The sequence below is a fragment of the Diabrotica virgifera genome, chromosome 6 (genome assembly GCF_917563875.1).
Source record: "Diabrotica virgifera virgifera chromosome 6, PGI_DIABVI_V3a".
In the NCBI taxonomy this organism is placed as follows: domain Eukaryota; kingdom Metazoa; phylum Arthropoda; class Insecta; order Coleoptera; family Chrysomelidae; genus Diabrotica; species Diabrotica virgifera.
Window position 1 is genome coordinate 247,650,746 of NC_065448.1, and position 20,045 is coordinate 247,670,790.

General features: G+C 33.9%; 1 protein-coding gene across 1 annotated transcript in view; it reads right to left on the reverse strand.

The window, feature by feature from the left end:
* Positions 1-20,045, reverse strand: part of LOC114338795 (serine/threonine-protein kinase Tor) — a 96,568-nt gene that overhangs the window by 31,362 nt on the left and 45,161 nt on the right. The window contains exons 18-27 of the mRNA XM_050655058.1: positions 17,600-17,878; positions 14,719-14,934; positions 14,517-14,658; positions 13,778-13,972; positions 13,486-13,718; positions 11,342-11,447; positions 8,916-9,082; positions 8,616-8,856; positions 5,017-5,213; positions 1,680-1,839 (exon numbers count right to left, since the gene is read on the reverse strand). Of these exons, the coding sequence (XP_050511015.1) occupies positions 1,680-1,839; positions 5,017-5,213; positions 8,616-8,856; positions 8,916-9,082; positions 11,342-11,447; positions 13,486-13,718; positions 13,778-13,972; positions 14,517-14,658; positions 14,719-14,934; positions 17,600-17,878 (1,936 nt within the window). The remainder of the gene's footprint in view (positions 1-1,679; positions 1,840-5,016; positions 5,214-8,615; positions 8,857-8,915; positions 9,083-11,341; positions 11,448-13,485; positions 13,719-13,777; positions 13,973-14,516; positions 14,659-14,718; positions 14,935-17,599; positions 17,879-20,045) is intronic.

Sequence of the window (20,045 nt, forward strand, 5' to 3'; positions counted from 1 at the left end):
ACACTCTCGAGGTATTAATTAGTCATGACATGAGTCTAATACTACTCTGGAGTGAAAATACCTGTTAAACCTAATAATATTACTTGAATGTGCTGAAGTTTTTAAAAAAACTTATTTAACTCCACAATAAGTTATTTCCAACGGAATTAGCTTTCTTATCTCTATGTATGGAGCGCCTAAAAAAACTACGTGCTTAGATAAGTTTCGACATGCATGTTTCTTTAAAAATACTCGAAATAAAAAACAAGTGCAGTTATCTTGTCTTTCTCCAACCTCAGCGACTGCTTATCAACATCTTTTTCGGGTATATTACCAAGTCAAGTTTGGCTTGGTTATCAGCTAGATCCAAAAGACTGGGGATGGAAATTAGTCGACAGTTCATTAGAACCAATTCAAACTTTACTGCCACCTGCGCCGAAAAATCTGCTGAACACAATTGTTTGCAACTGTAAAAAGGGATGTAGCGCTAAATGTGGTTGCAAAAAAGTTGGACTGTTTTGTTCGGTAGCATGCACTAATTGTCAAAACCGGTCGTTCTCCAATGTTGAATCACCAACAATTGAGGATTCATTTGATTATATCGAGGAGCCATGCGATGTGTCATTATTGGGACAATTTACTTGCACGCAGGATGAAGAAGAAGAAGAAGAACAAAAGGAAGAAGAACTAGAAGGTGAAGAAGAAGAACAAGGAGAAGAGGAAGCAGAAGTATTAGAAAATTATGAACCAGTTGAATTAATTTCCCTTTTTTTTTAATTTATACCGCTTTTTATAACTTTTATCATTTTTAACCCTTGCCAATATCAATTATTCAATAGCTTCAAATTAAACAGATCCGTGGAATAGGCCTACTGGGGAAACCACGTTAAAAAACGCGCTAAGTACACTACCTCAAAGGTGGCGTGGAAACGTGTGCGCATATTATGACGATTACAACTTTTTGAATCGTTGTATCTCAAAAACGATGGCTCTTAGGAAAAAAAAGTAATAAGACATTTTTTACAGATAATTATCGAATCTATATGTTTTGTTAGAACTAATTTTATATAGAACTTACCGTTCCGCTGAAAATCGCTAAAAACTATATGTTATGACCTTTGACCCCGCGTAAATTTTTTAGCTCGGGTCGGATTTATGAGGACTTTTTAGATTTCATTTATAATGGTATTTTGAACAATCCTGCCAATTTTCAGCTTGATCGTAGTTTTTGTAACCTCGGATGTGTAAGTTGACCGGAGTAATATTAGGCAAAGTTTAGGGGTGGCACCAATTGATGCCAAAATGAGAAAGCATAGGTTAAGATGGTTTGGTTTTCAACGTCGAAATATCTGTTACCCAATACCAAGAATTTATATTGCAGATTCCTGGAAGGAGTAGGAAAGAAAGACCAAAGAAGACCTGGGGGAGACGCTTAGGCAGGACATGTTGATAAAGGGGATTAATATTGACATGACGCAAGATATATTTGTATGGAGAAACGCAATTAGGGAAGCCGACCCCACGTAGGAATAAAGGCAAAAAGAATGATGATGATGATGATTACGATGATGATGATGATGCCGATGATTATGATGATGATGATGCTGATGGATATCTTCTTTAATCTTACGAGCGAAGCACACGTATGGTGTCAAAGATACAGCATAAGCACCTTTAACACCACCCTTCGACATACTTACCCTGTATTTTTGACACCATTCATATGCTTCGCCCAAATCTCTTCCATAAGCTTGAGTGAAGCTTGTTTCTTTCAACGTCTCTGCACCTCTATGCATCATTGTATGAAGAGGCTCTAATATCCTCAACATTCCCTCCACATTTCGTTCTCCAAAGTAAAGCCTGAAAGAAGAACATATATTTTTTTATTAATGATTTTTACAAAGAATTGAAAAATCGCGTTTTAAAATGTTAAAAATGATTTAATTGATGACCTGATTGTTAAAAATAATAATTTTAAATATCTAGGATCGGTATTCTTCTTCTTCTTGCAGTACCTCGTCCGATTATCGAATGTTGGCGGTGATATTAGCAATAATAATTTTGTCTATGGCAGATCGAAAGAGATTAGCATTAGCGGATAGCGTCTTTTGATACCACTTGCGAAGATTTTGGAATCAGGATGCTTTTCTTTTCTCAGAATTCTGGTAGTCGGAATAAGTTAAAATTTCTGACTGTGTCTTGTAAACAGACGAATAACTAAAAAATCTAAATTTTTGATATGGTGTCTTATATAAAATTTGTTCATAATTATATGCGGAATTTAAAAGGCAATTATATACAGGGTGTTTCAGTGGGAAACGGAAGTAATTTAATTGTGAATAGAGGTCACCGAGGCGGTTCTAGGTATACTACATTTTTTGCCCTACCGACTTTTTTTTTTTTTTTTCTCTTCCTTATTGGCTTTGGATTACTTGATCCATTCAGCCACGATAGATAATAAATTACTGTTTGCTACAATATTCCAAATATAATACATTGCATTACATAATACATTAGGTACATGTGCGCACATATAATACTTATGCACGCACATACATACATACATATGTAGAAGTGGAAACATTTAATTGACCAGTAGGTATACTCCTCATTCATGGCCCTAACCAACTTAAATTAATTTACAAATAATTAAATCGACAAAAAAAAACTACATGCTAATACTAAATACTAATACTAAATGCTAATAAATATATGTTTTTTTTACACAGCGATAAGGCTTCAACCCGGATCAACCCCGCGGAGGTTTACACCCTCTTTGTGTTTTTAATTTTTTTTTTTTCTCTTTTTTATTTTTTTTTATAATTTATTATACTTTTTTTTATTTATTTATTGTTTTTTTTTTTTTTTTTTTTTTTTTTTTTTTTTTTTTTTTTTTTTATAATAAGATTTAATTTTTTTTATACATTTTTATTGTATACATATTTTTTTGTATAATTTTTTTTTTTTTTTAATATAAACTTTTATACAATTCTATTCTTATTACCTCCCTGCAAAATCTATTTAATGAACTTTCACAGGGAGACAATATTACATAATAAGGATAAACATAAAAAAACAATAATTATTGCTAAACACATTCAACCGGACTCATTTAGTGCAGCCCTACCGACTTTTATAATCGACTTAGAGGGTGTTTTATCAATTTCGCCAATTTCTTTCCTAAGTCATAACTTTAGAACCACCTTGTATATTTTTTTGATATTTGGTACACATGTGTCTGATCCAAAACCCAAACGACCGACATACTAATCACAAGAAAAATCCAGGTCCGGATTAACAAAAAATTATAAAGTAATTGTGACCTTAAAACAACACCCTGTATATTGAAATTCTGAAAATCTGTTTGCATATTTGAAAAGAGCACAAAAAACTAAGTCTAATCGCTCGCTTCAATTTTTCGGCCAGACAATTTTATGACTTTAATTTTGAAATTATATTGAATGTTTTAAGAACTATGACATTAAAAAGCAGGTATTATTAACTTTTAATTATAAATTATTAAAGCTATTGCATAAATGCTCATTTTAAAATTAATCAATACTTATCTACCACATTGGATCGACCCAATTATTAATCACAAGAAAAATCCAGGTCCGGATTAACAAAAAAACATAAAGTAATTGTGACCTTGAAAAACACCCTGTATATTGACATTTTCAAAATTTGTTTGCACATTTGAAAAGATCACAAAAATTTGAGTTTATCGGTTTGCTTTAATTTTTTGTGAAGGAAATTTAATTACTTTAATTTTGAAATTAAATATATTGATACTTTTAAGAACACTGACATTAAAAAGCAGATTTTTATGGTACTTTTAACAATAAATTATTAAAGTTATTAAATAAATACCCATTTTAAAAATAATCAATACTTATTTACGACATTCGAACGACTCACTTACAAATCACAACAAAAATCCAGGTCCGGATTAACAAAACAATATCAAGTAATTGTAACCTTGAAACAACACCCTGTATATTGAAATTTTCAAAATCCGTTTGCACATAGGTATGAAAAGAGCACAAAAAACTAAGTTTAATCGTTCGCTTCAATTTTTTGGCCAGACAATTTAATGAATTTAATTTTGAAATTATGTATGTCGAAATTTTTAAGAACTCTGGGAACTCATAATAAAAAATTCGATATAATTTCAAAAGTAATGTCATTAAAAATTGTCTGCGCAAAAAAAAGCGGGACATTAAACTTAGTTTTTCGTGCTCTTTTAATCTGTGCAAACGTATTTTAAAAAATTCAATATACAGGGTGTTTTTTCAATGTCACAATTACTTTGTATTTTGTTGTTAATAGGGACTTGGATTTTTCTTGTGATTAGTAAGTGAGTCCTTCTAACGCAGTAAATAATAACTGATTATTTTTAAAATTAGTATTTATTCATTAACTTGAGTGATTTATTATTAAAAGTGCTTTAAAAACCTGCTTATTAATTTCAGGGTTCTTAAAAATTTGAATATATTTGATTTCAAAATTAAAGTTAATAAATTTTTGCACAAAAATCAAAGTGAACCGATAAACTCGGATTTTTGTGGCCTTTTCAAATGAGCAAACAAATTTTGAAAATGTCAATATACAGGGTGTTGTTTCAAGGTCACAATTACTTTATGTTTTTTTTTTGTTAATCCGAACCTGGATTTTTCTTGTGATTAATAATTGGGTCTTTCCAATGTGGTAAATAAGTCTTGATTCATTTTAAAATGAGTTTTATTCAATAACTTTAATAATATATAATTAAAAGTTAATAGGTGTTTCCATAAATTTTAATTACAATTTGCATCGTTATTATTCAAAATTCAGAGTTAGCGCAATGATATATGATTGTAATTTCGGAACGAATATATTTATGTGAATTTTATTGTATTTGAGTGACATCACATTTTCCATAAGCCGTGTGCGGTGTCCTTTGATAGTAACATTAGATTTTATCATTCGGAAGGCCAACTTCAAATGCGGCATGATAAGATGCATCTACGAAAATATAATCTTTCAATATTGACTTACCGTGAAGCTTCTTCCAAACCTTCGTGCCAAATTTCATGCCATAATATGGCCACCCTAATCAACTCTTCCGATGCCATTAGCGCTTGTCTGACTAGAGTTGGAGAATGTTCACTCATGCTTTTCAAAATTTTATTAGCTGCAGTTCTCCTAACACTTGAGTTACTTTTTGTGGCTACCGTCAGTGGATACACCAACGCCTGAAAATAATAGTGATGTAAAAAAGTTCCTACCCGTTACAAAGTAACGGGTATTTGTCGTTGTTAGGGAGGGAATTGAAAAAGAACTAGAGGAAGGATAAATCCCTCCACGTGTATGGCTAAACAGATAAGAATGGTGTAAACGGTGTAAACCTATAGCACAGTATAAAGAGGGACAGTAGAACCACTCTCCGAAAAATTGGAAGTAAAATCTATAGTCGCGCATGGCGACCGCGCAATGTTCTTAGTCGCTTTTGCCCCACTCTCGCATTGCTATTCTCATAGAAACGTACGGGTTTTAACAGGGAAAACCCGCATCCACCACTGGTGAATTACAAATTAAAGTTAATACTTATTGTGTCAAATGGAGGATCGTAAACAGATAGATGCCATATACACGGATTTTTCGAAAGCGTTTGATCGTGTTGATCACCAGATACTCTTGGAAAAGCTGGTGTCTGTGGGTTTTGATGTTAACTTTGTCGAGTGGATTAAGAACTCCTCATCGGGGCGTACTCAACGAGTGAAGATTGGTAGCTATTTATCTGACATTATTACAGTAAGCTCCGGAGTTGCTCAGGGTGGCCATACTTCTCCGCTTCTTTTTATCATCTTTGTTAATGATATAAATAATTGCTTTTTGAATAGTAAATGCTTAATGCTAGCTGATGATCTGAAATTCTGGAGACCAGTGGATGGTTTGTTGGACCAGGCGTTGTTGCAGGAGGATCTTGATAGACTGCAGGAGTGGTGTGTTCGAAACAAACTTTTCTTGAATGCCAGGAAATACTGTTTTATAAGCTTCTTTCGGAAAGTCAGTAGAATTGAATCAGGTTACATCATTAATAATCAGCCACTTGAATATGTATCTTCCGTTAGGGATTTGGGTGTTGTTTTGGATGAGAAGCTTTCTTTTGTGGAGCATATAAATGCTGTATCTGTGAAGGCATCTAAACTTTTGGGATTTGTTACAAGAAATTGCAAATTCTTCTCTATTGAATCTACTAGACTTGTTTACTGTAGCTTAGTAAGGTCCCTCTTGGAGTACAGTTCTGTGGTTTGGTCACCCTATTTCCAGACTCATATTGATACTATCGAGAGAATACAACATAGATTCTTGAGATCATGTGCTTAATATACACAAACTATCATTGTCAATCATGATTATTCTTTTCTTGAACAACAGTTGTCCCTACCTCCACTTAAGGTACGCCGTGACATAGCAGGTGCTGTTTTCATTTTTAGGATCATAAATGGACTTATAGATTCTCCCAATCTTTTAAGTCAGAATAATTTTATTGTTCCTTATCAAGCTCTCTGTTACCATATGTTTAAAATACCTTTCCATAGAACATTGTATGGCGTTCACAACCCACTTGATAGGTATATGGGATTGTTAAATAATTACGAACTTGATTTATTTAATATAACTCTAAATCAATTAAAAAGATCTCTTGCTCTGTGATGTTATTTTTATACTCTTAAGTGTTATGTTTGTATGTTGTATATTTTTTTGTAGTCAATATTTATGTTATATATTAATTTTCGTGACATGAAATTTTTCAGTGTTTTTATACTTTTCTATTTCTCTATTTTTTAGATTAATTAAGTCATATTTAACACATTGAATTTATTATTACCTTTTGGAAATGTATTAATATTTAACTGTAATTTTTCTGTTAATGGGGTTATCCCGTATAATAAATAAATAAATAAAATAAATAAATTGCGTACTGCCGGTATTACTGCTTGAGATCAAAGTGCCGACATGGAAGAAGTTTTACTGTCCCTTTTTATACTGTGCCTATAGTAGTAGTATTAGAAATACTCATTACTTTTGGCACTAGTAAAATAGCGAAATACCCAGATGTCGGTAACACCAAACCAAACAAATATAATTTGATGGAAAAGTAGTAGAGGGAGAATGGAGAACACTAACTAATGTACAAGTGTACCAATTGTATTCTAACCTTCCAATAACAAAGGTAGTGAAAAAACATAGACTAGAATGGTTCGGACATATAAAAAGAATGCAAGGTAGTAGACAAGTCAAGAATATTGGTTGGAGAGTACCTGAGTGCAAAAAAAAGATCAAGAAAGAATTGGAGGGATGTAGTGATGGAAGATGTCAGAGAGATGGGAATCAGAGATTGGAAGCTGACAGCTAAGAAGAGAAAACGATAGAAATTCAGTCAGCAATGGGCTTCAAAGGCCTGTTAACGCTATACATACATACATTTACCAGATTGTAATATTAGTAAAGGACCAGCAAGAATGTCCTGAAATTAAAGAAGATAGACTACAATGACCTCAGGATCATATCTAATTTATACTATAAACAGAGAGCAAAAGTACGTGTTAACGAACAGGTGTCAGAGGAAATGGAAATTAGACGTGGGGTGAGACAGGGATGCGTATTGTCGCCAGTTCTCTTTAATGTCTACTCGGAAGAGATTCTCTTTAGGGTGAAACATCTTGAATAAGGTGAACGGGGTTCCCATTAACAACATTAGATATGCGGATGACACTGTCATCTTAGCCAAAAATATTGAAGATCTTCAGAGACTGGTGAACAGAATAGCGATATATAGCCAAGAATACGGTCTAACAATGAACATCAAGAAGACAAAATTTATAAGAATATCTAAAACTCAAAGACATAACGAGAATCTCCTCATAAACGGAACCAATGTCGAACGAATAGACCAATATGCATATCTTGGAACAATGATCAACTCCACAAATGATTACTTCCAGGAGATTAAAATTAGAATAGAAAAGGCTAGAGCGAATTTTAACAAAAGAAAAGTGCTTTGCACAAGAGATCTAAAGTCAGAGCTAAGAGTAAGGTAGGCTAGGTGCTACGTTTTCTCGACTTTGCTTTATAGAACGGAAGCTTGGACCTTGAATGATGCATCAATGAAAAAACTAGAATCATTCGAGCTGTGGGTGTACAGAAGAATTCTGAAAATATCGTGGACAGAACACGTCACAAACAAAGACGTTCTGAGAAAGATGAATAAAGAAATGGAAATACAACTTGCCCCAATTGATTATGCTGGCAAAGATTCAAGGAAAATTAAGCATAGGGAGACGCAAAATATCGTGGCTGCGCAACCCGAGAGAATGGTACGGATGTACATCGAATGAACTTTTCAGAGCAGCCGTCTCCAAAGCTCGAATAGCTATGATGATTGCCGACCTTCGTCGCGGAGATGGCACTTGAAGAAGAAGACCCTTTCACTGTTGCATTTTGCTGGAAGACATGCCCAGAAGCTCAGTTCCTACTGAAAAGGAAAGTGAGAATGTGCGTATGTCACGGATCAGTGCTACGCGCACTGTCTGAAAACTCAGTCTGGCACGAATGCGTGCCATGCGCAGTGAAAAGGTTAATGAATTTACCTGCGGATGAGTTTTGCCGATATCCACTAAAAGGTGATTTATCAATTTGGAAACCAATAAACGATTTGTATCTATACGGGCTATTAATTGTGGAATAACTTGCAACCAGGTATTTTTCTCCACCAGTCGAATACCCTCGGCTATTGCTTCAGATACTTGAGCAGTCTGTCCGTAATCGAACCATAAAGTTAAAAGACGTAGGGTGTCTTGAAGCGAACTTCCTTGTGATAGATGTATTGACCTGCAAAAATGATTAAAAATGTATAAAAACCTAATCACAGTCATTTAATACTAATTTACTTGAAAAAACCTTGTACGGCTAATACGGTGTGTTTGTTCGAGTCAAATCTGTCAGGGTCACTGTTTGACCTATCGCCTTTACTTTTTTCTGTATCTTCTACGTTTTTGTAGAACAAAACCGCTTCGAAGTTCATGTAAGCCCAATTGTGCCACGCCTTATACCAGTCCTAAAAAAGTATCGAATTGATTAGAAAAGAAAATAGACGCTGTAACTTTAAAATATTAAATGGGAGCCCCCCATTTTTATTGTAGATTTGGATTCCTCATGTAAAAATAAGCAACTTATATTCGAGACATTTTTTCGAATTATGGATAGATGGCGCTATAATCGGAAAAACACTATTTATTAGCGCCATCTATCAAAAATTCTAAAAAATGTTTCGAATAAATGTTACCTATTTTTTCATGAGGAATCCAAATCTGCAATAAAACATGGGATTCCTATTTAAAATTTTTAAGTTACCCCCCACCTCACCTTCAGGAGGTGGAGTGGAGGGTCGTGTTTGATGTTATTCGATAGGATCTTGAAAAATAGTAAACACGTATTTTTCAGTATTTCGATCCAATCTTCATTTCGCGAATTATTCGATCGTCCCGGGCGACGAGTTCCACCCTGGGCACCAGGTACCTCGGAGACCATGGCCGTCATGAATTTCGTTTTCAGTGACCTCCAAAACCCCCAAATATAAAAATTGAACTCATTTCCGTCAATATTTCCTGAGTTCTAAATTGTTCACTTTCCATCTCTTCGAGATGCACTTTGAAAATTCATTTTCTCATGCACAAAATTTTTGACGGAGATCAATTAGTATGGTATAACTAGATCCAAACCCAGACATCCAAAGTGAAAGTTATCCTCCAACACCAAATTGTTCTTATGGTCCACATAATGTTCAGAAAAAAGTCACACCATTTTGAGCGTCGGATTTGGGGGGAGAGGGGGGAGAAATCGGTAAAAACCGTAGTTTTTAAGTTTTTCGTCAATATTTCTAAAACTATGCGGTTTAACATGAACAACCTTCTATACAAAAATGTTCTACATTTTTGAAACAAAGAAAGCCCTGTGCATAATCCTTCTAAAATGAACGGTTCCAAAGTTACGGAGGTAGTATAGTATAATTGGTCCAAAAAAGGCCTAACCCAGACATTAAAAGTAAAAGTTTTCCTCTAACACCAAATTGTTCTATATGGTCCAGATATTGTTCAGTAAAAAGTTACACCATTTTGAGCGTCCGGTTTGGGGGGGAGATGGGGGAGAAATCGGTAAATTAGTAGTTTTTTTAAGTTTTTCGTCAATATCTCTAAAAATATGCTTTAGCGTAAACAATGTTCTATACAAAAATGTTCTACATCAAATTTAAAACAAAAAACGTCTCATACATAATTGTTATAAAATCAACGATTCCAGAGTTACGGAGGGTGAAAAGTGGAGGTTTTAGATACTTTTTATATTTTTTGGGCAATTTATATTTTTACTGATTGAAAAAAATTTTCTTTAACAGGATTTGCTATTTCAGTGGCCGATGGTATGTTAGTGATAAGCCCTTGAAGAAACGTCAACCTTACCACCCAAAATCATCATCAATTGCCCAAAACATAAAAAGTATCGAAAACCTCCACATTTCACCCTCCGTAACTCTGTAACCTTTGATTTTATAACAATTATGGATAGAACCATTTTTGTTTTAAATTTTATGTAGAAGGTTTTGTATAGAACATTGTTTACGCTTAAACATAGTTTTAGAAATATTGACGAAAAACGTAAAGAAACTACGAATTTACCGACTTCTCTCCCCCCCCCCCCCCAAACCCGACGCTCAAAAAGGTGTGACTTTTTTCTGAACATTATATGGACCATATAGAACAATTTGGTGTTGAAGGATAACTTTCACTTTGGATGTCTGGGTTATGTCATTTTTTGAATCAATTTTATCATACTAAATTTAGTTAACAAAATTGCCTGACACTCTCTCGAATCGAATGTAAAAAGTTGCATGACGATTCATCTTACTGCACAAAATTCCTAGGTTTTGGACCTTTTAATGCTTCGTTAATTCACCTATATTCCTGTATTTTTATATCTTTTATTATGAAAACAATGAAATAATGATTTTCATAGTTTATCATTAAAACTTATCAAAATTGTGTGGAGGAAAACGTAAAGTACCTGTCTACATGTCTTTATCTTTATCAAAACGATATCTAAAATACATCAACTATTTTTGTCATGGTATTTACAAAACAATTTTACTATGACAGAAGTAATTGATGTAGTTTAGAAATTGTTTTGATACACAAATGGAGTACCTGTCTAAACGTCAACTAAAATAAAGAACTTAATAATAATTAATTTTAAATGAACTAATTCCCAAGAAGGTTTTCTAAAAAAATATAAACTTAAGGTTTAAGAAAATAACTTCCCTTACCTTGTCATATTCTGTTGCTTTTTGGTAACATGCTAAAATAGTCGGCACTGATCTTTCTGTTAGGCCTTCAAGAGCTTCTTGCCATGTTCCCAATTTCAAGTAACATCTTAAATATAATACATGATATTAGTATCTAAATTAAAAAAGAATCTAAAGAAGAAAATATAAATTAAGATTACATGTCAATTATTCGTCCAGTTGTTACATATTGAAGTAAAACATGGATTCTACATCAGCGGGAAATAAATAGGCTGCTGGTATTTGAAAGGAAGGTTCTAACGATATTTGGCCCTCAAAGAGATGGATTAACAGGACAGTGGAGAAGGCGCCGTAATGCTGAGTTGGTGACTCTGTATTATGTGTAACCTCTAAAATTACGTTACACCGACCACGAACATCCACTTTAAGGTGAATGATCAATTTTGGTGATTATTTATGTTTTCGAGGTCGCTGAATCTTAAGTTTATTTTTATCTAGAATTGGTGGAACATGTTCAAAAAATCAAATTTTATGCAAAAATGCGAAAAATCAATTTTGATAATTTTTCAACTTTACCTCGCTGTATCTTTGGTGGGTGTAAACCTTTTCGTTTGAAAATTTTACTGTGTCATTTTTTAAGTATTTAGATAACAACGAGCTTTGTCCAAAATGTTTAAACAAATTAAAAGAGGAGTTGTTATTTTTAAACATTTTGTCGACAGATTTCGTTAATTTCATGTTTACTTAAAAAAGTTGAGTGACAAACTTTTTAGTTTGTAATTTTAACCAACACAGCAATAAAACATAATTCATTAAGATTTCTGGAAAATTTTAAGTCAAAATATGCAATAGGAAAAAAGTTATGTGACTTTATAGACAAGCGGCAAACCCCAAAAAAAGCTTACTTCTCGAGATACTGTGTGAAAAAATGTGAAAAAATGAAATTACATTTCTTGCGTTTAACTCACTACAACTATGTTCCATTTTAGATAATATTTTTTTCTGAAATTTTTATAGCGTATATTATTTCTTACCTTTTTGAAGATAATGGTACGTACCTGTTTCAATCTTTCTACCTTATTACAATAAAAGTTATGAATTTTGTTTAAAGCAAAAGGTACAGATTCCTGAATTGTAAAATTGTAAGGAATTTGAAATTTAGCTTTTTAATCAAGTTTATGTTAAAACATAGGGTACAGAGAATAAAATGTTTTATAGAAAAAAAAAAATGGTGCAGCTTTTAATTGCTATGTTTTATTGCTGTGTTAGTTAAAATTATTAACTAAAAAGTTTGTCACTCAACTTTTTTAAGTAAACATGAAACTAACGAAATCTGACGACAAAATGTTTAAAAATTAACAACTCCTCTTTTAATTTGTTTAAAATTTTTTGACAAAGCTCATTGTTATCTAAATACTTCAAAGATGACACAGTATAATTTTCAACAGGAAATATTTACAGCGACCAAAAATATAGCGAGGTAAATATGAATATATATAAAATAAATATAAAATCATCAAAATTGATATCCCGCATTTTTGGATAAAATTTGATTTTTGAACATGTTCCACCAATTCTGGATAAAAATCAACTTCATATTCGGATTCAGCTACCTCGAAAATATAAGGAATGATCAAAATTTGCCATTCACCTATCATGGTCGCTTTTTCGATTTCTAAGCCTTAAATTAGGGATGTGCCGCTCGCCTATATGGTACAAAACATCGTCAGACATATAAAAGCTAACCGGATAAGATGGGCAGGTCATGTGATAAGACCAGATGAAGGCAGAGTGTTAGAGACAGTATTTTTTGAGAGACCAGACGGTAGAACACCAGGAGGCCGTCCCAGAAAAAGATCTAGACATCCGTCCTAACCCCGAGTTGTAAGGCCAGTCAAGAAGAAGAAATTAATATACTGGTAAAAAAACATCTACATAGATGATATGCGACAAATATTTTGAATATTGTTAGATATGAAAAGTTGTGCACGTGTGTCTGTGTGTAGACAGTTTGACCTCGGGCTTAATCAGATAGTAATAATATAATCATCACACTGTAGTCTACTAATCTAAGTTGATAATAAAGACCAGTACACTCCCTGCATGGAGTCAAGACTGAAAAGAGATATTTAAATATTCCTTAAAGAAATAAATAGTAATTTTACCTTGCCAATAATGCTTGTCGTTCTTCATGCGTCATATTTGATTCTGAGGGATGTTGAGCTTGGTCGTTTAAGAAAAGCTCAAGTTGGTTGAATGCCCTTTGTTTCTGTTCTATAGCCCACAAATGCTTCGTATAGGCAAATGTTACATGCGGGCATGTTACCGGTAGCTGCAACTGAGGATTTTCTTCAGGATCGTAGCCTAACAACATTACTAGAGTTTTGTGGGAGAGACGCTGTAACGCGAAACAATTACTTTAATAATATATTTAGAAGTGAGTTTAGAAAAACTTACCACAGAGCCATTTTTCCTACACAAAGCAGCATATTTTAGCCACGTATGGATATCTTCATATGGTTCAAGAACAAGAGAATGTACTTGGATTATACGTTGCCAGTCTTCGACCAATCTTTGACCTGCTTGTAGTCTTTGCCACCAGAGGGCCTTTATGGTGGGACGGCGTTCAGGTACTAATTTATATTGCATTACCTAAAGTCAAATATAAATACATTAATTCAAGTTATAAATTATAATTACTTATTAAAGTATGTAACAAACCAGCCCCTTGTGCGGCGCCTATGTAAGGGATGTTGGAATTTGGAGATTGTCAACTATCCACACACGGCTTTTCAAAAGCCCTGTACATTGTAAAGTGACCTATATCGTGTGTGTAGTCTTCTGACCGTTGTGTTTATGTTTTAATGTTTTGCAGATGTGAATAGAACACACAAAGACATATAGTAGCTTTTTCAGTTAGTTGACGATCGTTCTGTGTATGGTAAACACGAAATACATAGCTCTAACCAATATCGTGATTCTCATTGTAAAAAACCCTAAACCCTCTGAGATTATTTATTATTAGTAACATTACATTTATGTGTTCGGCTACCTAATATATTATGTAATAAGTAACATTAAAAAGATCTGTTAAATAGGTTCATGATGTTTTGCACAAAACTGCTCAATCGTAAGTAGTGATTTTGATTTTGATTTAACCTCTTTAAGTTCACTTGTTATTTTGATTTTATCTCACCTCTTCAAGTTCACTTAGGATCTGTACTTGTACCATAGCTCCATAAGCTCTTTGATAGCTCTCACCAGCCATGGCAGTTAGTTCTTTATCTAGCATATCACGAGCGGTATAAATATAATCTTGTGCGACTCTGTACTGTTCGCTAAAAACATAAACACAAATTGAAAACGTTTACTAAGAGTAAAGGAGTAAAGTTACTTACTTGTGAATGGCCAAAATAGCTCGGTAAAACGCTCCGTCTTGTGAATCTTGTGGAATCACTTTAACGTAATGCTCTAGAGATCCCCAATTATGAAGGCCAAAAGCTGAAGCAGCGGCCAACCTGCAAGCTTTGTTTTTGAAGTTATCTGTGAGAATATTGTACTTTGTTTCAACGAAATCGTGCAAACCCGACCATTCTCCCAATGCTTCTAAGCACCTAAAAAATATGGTATAACGCAATAATACTGTTATTTTAAAATAAGGTACCTCAATTTATTAATATACGAATAAAATATCAAGAAGCTTCTATTCTGGTAGACGGCACAAAGAGACAAAATTTTCATTCAAAGAGATGTCAGACAAGGTTGGGTGTTATCCCCAACTTTGTTTAACGTGTACTCGGAAATAATATTCAACAAAGCCTACGGACGGAAATGTGGAATTTGAATTGGGGGAGAAGCTATTAACAACATCAGATATGCAGATGACACTGATCTTGGCTGAAAGTATCGAAGATTTTCAATTCCTTATAGATGAGTCATTAGAGAAGGCTTCAATAACGGACTTTGTAACGGTGCGAAAGTCATTATTATTTTTTCTTCACCCTGTATTCTTAAAATCATGTTTGTGTTTCAGTGTATTACGTAATTCGTTTCTCACAATGTTGGATTGATCTTGTGTTCTCATGGATATTCATATCTCTTTTATCCGAGGGGCCTCGATATGTTTCATACCGCCAAAAGAATCGGGACTCGTAAATCTCTTACTAATGTATTTTTGGTGACTGGGAGACTGGAATATGTTATTTTGAAGCTGATTGATTTATGTTGTGAATTCCTTTGCAGAGATAAGGGCTCTGAGTGTGTTTATGTAATACAACAAGTTCGCCATGTGCAATATTGCGAACGTTGCGAAATAGCCTGGGAGAATATTGAACTGAGATATAGCTATCAGAATTTCGTTTGGTTTAGTCCTATTTGCCAGAGAAAGAGTTATTGCCTTTGAGGGCGTGGTTGAAATTTGCTTAAATATTTTCTATTCGTTTTGAAATGAAGAGTGGAAATTGACTAATTTTTTTATTGGTAAAACCGGACGTGGTTGAGTAGGATGGAAAAATGGGGAGAGGAAATGAGTTTTGAGTTGTGAGAAAGTTCGAAGACGATTCGACATCAGTTCGGAGTAGTCTAGAAGAGAGATCAGTTTTGGTAGTCTAGAGTAAGAAGCTGGTGCCTTTCCGTCAGCAGGCTCTTTGCCTTGCTGACGGAGAAAATTGTTGATAATAGTTCAGTGGAGATAGTTGTTTGTATTTAGTTCAGTTCAGTTTTTGTTCCAGAGCCGAAGTAGGCTTAAGTGGCTGCTGTGGTCGTAGAGTGTAAATTCTCGACCGTATTTTGTGTTTCTAGTGATGGATTAAACTGATCCACTGTTTTTCTTTTTTCGAAAAGTTCTTAATTTCTTTTAATTAAGTTTAATTAATAACAATAATAATAATATTATTTAAGTGTTGCATACAATAAACGGACAATGGAATTTCATCTCTAATATAATTAACAGCTGTACTTTATCTGTCAAAATGAGTGTCGTTATGCGCCATGACAACAAATGTGCTGTAACATCAGGACAATGTTTAACACCCTAACTGCCGCATTGATGGACTATGGATCACCCACGGATAAAGAACACAACAAGGTACTTTCGCTATTTTTAATTGTTGAACTCTTACGTTTTCTCACCAATCGGTAAAATGATTGAAGACTTTTTTTAACAAATTTGCTAAATTTTTATTTGTTTCAATGAACTAAGAATTGTGTTTAATTATCAGATTTTCTTTACCAATATCTATCCTTCTTATAAAGTAATCACGCATGAAAGTAGCCTACGGTAAGTACAGATATTTTAAGTAACCGGCATTCTTAGTTTTATATTTTTTTTATAAATAAGCCTATAATATATTTTCTTTTTTTAATTATGGCGCCCTCCGAGCAATTGAGTTTCAATTTTATTTAACATCTATTAAGAATCCACACCCCTAGATCTCTGAAGACTTAGAGCTACCGAGGTACATCAAAAAGTTAAGTAGCACCAAGTATATTTTTATATTTTGTTAAATTTGTCATGTTACACATTATTTTTTGCCTTTGTTATCCATAGGCGTGCTACAACTTGGCATAAATACATCAAAGACAAATTTACTTGTGGTTAGTAAATTCCTTAGAGATAGAGTCATTAGAGAAGGCTTCAATAACGGACTTGGCATAAATACATCAAAGACAAAGTTACTTGTGGTTAGTAAACAAGACGTTGGCCCTATGCAACTAATTGTTAACAATGAGCCTATTACAAAAATTAGCTTTTTAAATACCTAGTATGTTGGATAAACGAGACACTAAATCCTGATAAGGAAATTAAAACCTGTGTAGAAATTGCAAGAGGAGTATTTATGAAACTTAGATCTATAGAACCCTGGATAATGAAGGTTAATATGATGAACAACTAATAGAAGCCTTCGAGACGTGGTCATTTCAAGCATAGAAGTCTTAAACAGAATAGGCCAAGGTGAAGGTAACTTAACGAAGATATTAAAAAAGACAAAACTTGAATATCTGAGGAATATAATGAAAGGTAGCCGATACTGGATACTGCAATTAATACTCAAAGGAAAGATCGAGGGCAAAAGAAGAATTGGTAGGAAGAAATATTCATGGCTGCGAAACTTTCATCAATGGACTGGCTGATCATCAGATGAATTGTTACATGTCGCGCAAGATCGAGAACAATATCGTCAAATTGTCAAGGAAACTACCCACGCCTAAAATTTGGGCACGCTTCTCAAAGAAGAACATAAATCACATTGAGGAGATTTATTTTAATTCCAAAGTTACCTCATTTGTCCTAAACAAAGTTCCTGATCCGTCCCATCAACTTCCAGCTTCTCCTTGTACATTCCCAATGCCTTGTCCCAGTTATGTAGTTTCTCGTACCAACCCACTTTAACCTGAACATCACCGGAACGATGTAATACATATTGTAAAAGACCTTCAGCGGCTTCTTTCTGTTGAAGTTTGTTGTTGATCGAGATCAACGACTCGACGACATGGTCATTGTTACCTCCGTTTCTTTGGAATTCTTCTTCTTTATAATGTAAAGCTTTGGCATATGCCCTAAAAATGAATAGTAGTAGGTATGCTTTATTGTCAAAAAATTTTTTACAATTTGTGGACAAAGCTTATACAAAATAAAAAAATACAATAAAAAAAACAAAAAATAATAAAAACTACAAACAAAATAAAAACAGAAACAGACACCAAATAAATGGCGTGAGTTATACTACTTAAATACAATTTTATAGTTAAGTACACATTAAAAATTTTACAAACAATATGTTTACAACGTCAGAGCAAAAAGAAGGCGAACGAGGAAAAGGGAAAGGGAAAGTAAATCAAAAGATCTATGCCGCTGCAAATATGTACAAAAGTACTCTAAAGTAATAATCCTGCAAGTCAATTTGCTGAATTCAAATCGTTTATAAAAAAGTCATTCACTGTATAAAAAGCTCTCTCAAGCAAATAATAAAAAATATTTTTCAGTAAACTATATAATGGCCAATTCAAACAATATTATTAGTAGTAAATAAAATTAATTATTAAAATGCAGAACTGCAAGCAAAATTAAATTAATTAAATATGCTTTTATATTTATAATAATTGCATATCATATCAATATTGTGAGCAACATATAATTTTTCTTCTTCAATGACAGTAGGTATGAAATATACGTCAATTTGACAATTTCAATTGACAATGACAGAAAGCATATGATAGAGTTCCTCGAGAGATTCTGTGGTGGGCACTCAATAAGAAAGGAGTCCCTGGTGCATATGTAAAGATTGTGAGGGATATGTATGAGGGAGTAACGACTAGTGTTAGGACAGGTGTGGGAGAGACTGATAAATTTCATGTGAAAGTAGGATTGTACCAAGGCTCTGTGCTTAGTCCGTATTTATTCTCATTAGTTTTGGACCAGATAACAGCGAAACTACAGGGTAACATTCCATGGTGCTTAATGTATGCTGCTGATGTCGTGTTAGTAGGAAATAGTGAAAGAGACTAAGAACAAAAACTGGAACAGTGGACACGAGCTCTGGAGGAAAAAGGTTTAAAACTTAGTAGGACAAAGACAGAGTATTTGGTAAAGATGGAGTTACTACAAATAAAATGGTATCTTTGGATGGTGAACTGATTGTAAAAAGCAATAGTTTAAGTACCTGGGATCGGTATTACAGAGTAATGGAGAAATAGATGGAGATGCATGCAGTAGAATTAGGGCTGGATGGATGAAGTGGAAGGAAGCGAGTAGTGTGTGTGTGACAGAAAAGTTCCAATAAAGCTGAAAGGAAAATTATATAAAACAGCCATAAGACCGACTATGATGTACGGAACTGAAGGTTGGGCAGTGAAAAAGAAAGAGGAACAACGAATGCATGTGGCGGAGATGAGAATGCTTAGATGGATGAGTGGAGTGACAAGAAAGGATAAAATTAAAAATGAGTATATTAGGGGAAGTCTAGGTGTGGCACCAATTGATGCCAAAATGAGAGAGCATAGGTTGAGATGGTTTGGTCATGTTCAACGTCGAGACGTTAATCATCCAATACGAAGAGTAGCTGAAGTGCAGATTCCTGGAAGGAGTAGGAGAGGAAGACCAAAGAAGACCTGGGGGGAGACGATAAGGCAGGACATGTTGGTAAAGGGGACTGACATTGATATGACCCAGGATAGAATTGTGTGGAGAAATGCAATTAGGGAAGCCGACCCCGCATAGGGATAAGGCAAAGAGAATGATGATGAATTGACAATATGAATTATTTAAAAAAGTTGCAAGATTTCTCCGCTATTCGCGCACGATCGTTTCTAGTATCCCCTTCAAGTACTTGCACACCGCGAATAACGAACGTGCAATGTTTACTAAATTCACAAAAAAATAGTATAGAACTGTCAGAATATCACTAGAGATCAATGGAAACTCTCAAAGTTTATTATAATTCTAAACATCAAAAATACAAAATAATAGGCACATGAGTTGCAAGCTAGGCTGGGCAGCACTGACAAGCAATGGCATCTGAGCCACACATGCGTGTTGCCACTATTGTTAGACTGTTTATTGCACTTTCATAAAGTGTATTGTAACAAGACAGTCAAATGGAAACAAACGCATTATTATATTATACAGCTCAATTATCCCTTTCTGTAAAACGTTGAATTTTAGTAGGTGGCTCTAATAATTTGATCACCCACTGTAGTTGTGAAGTGTGTTAAATATAAACTGTCA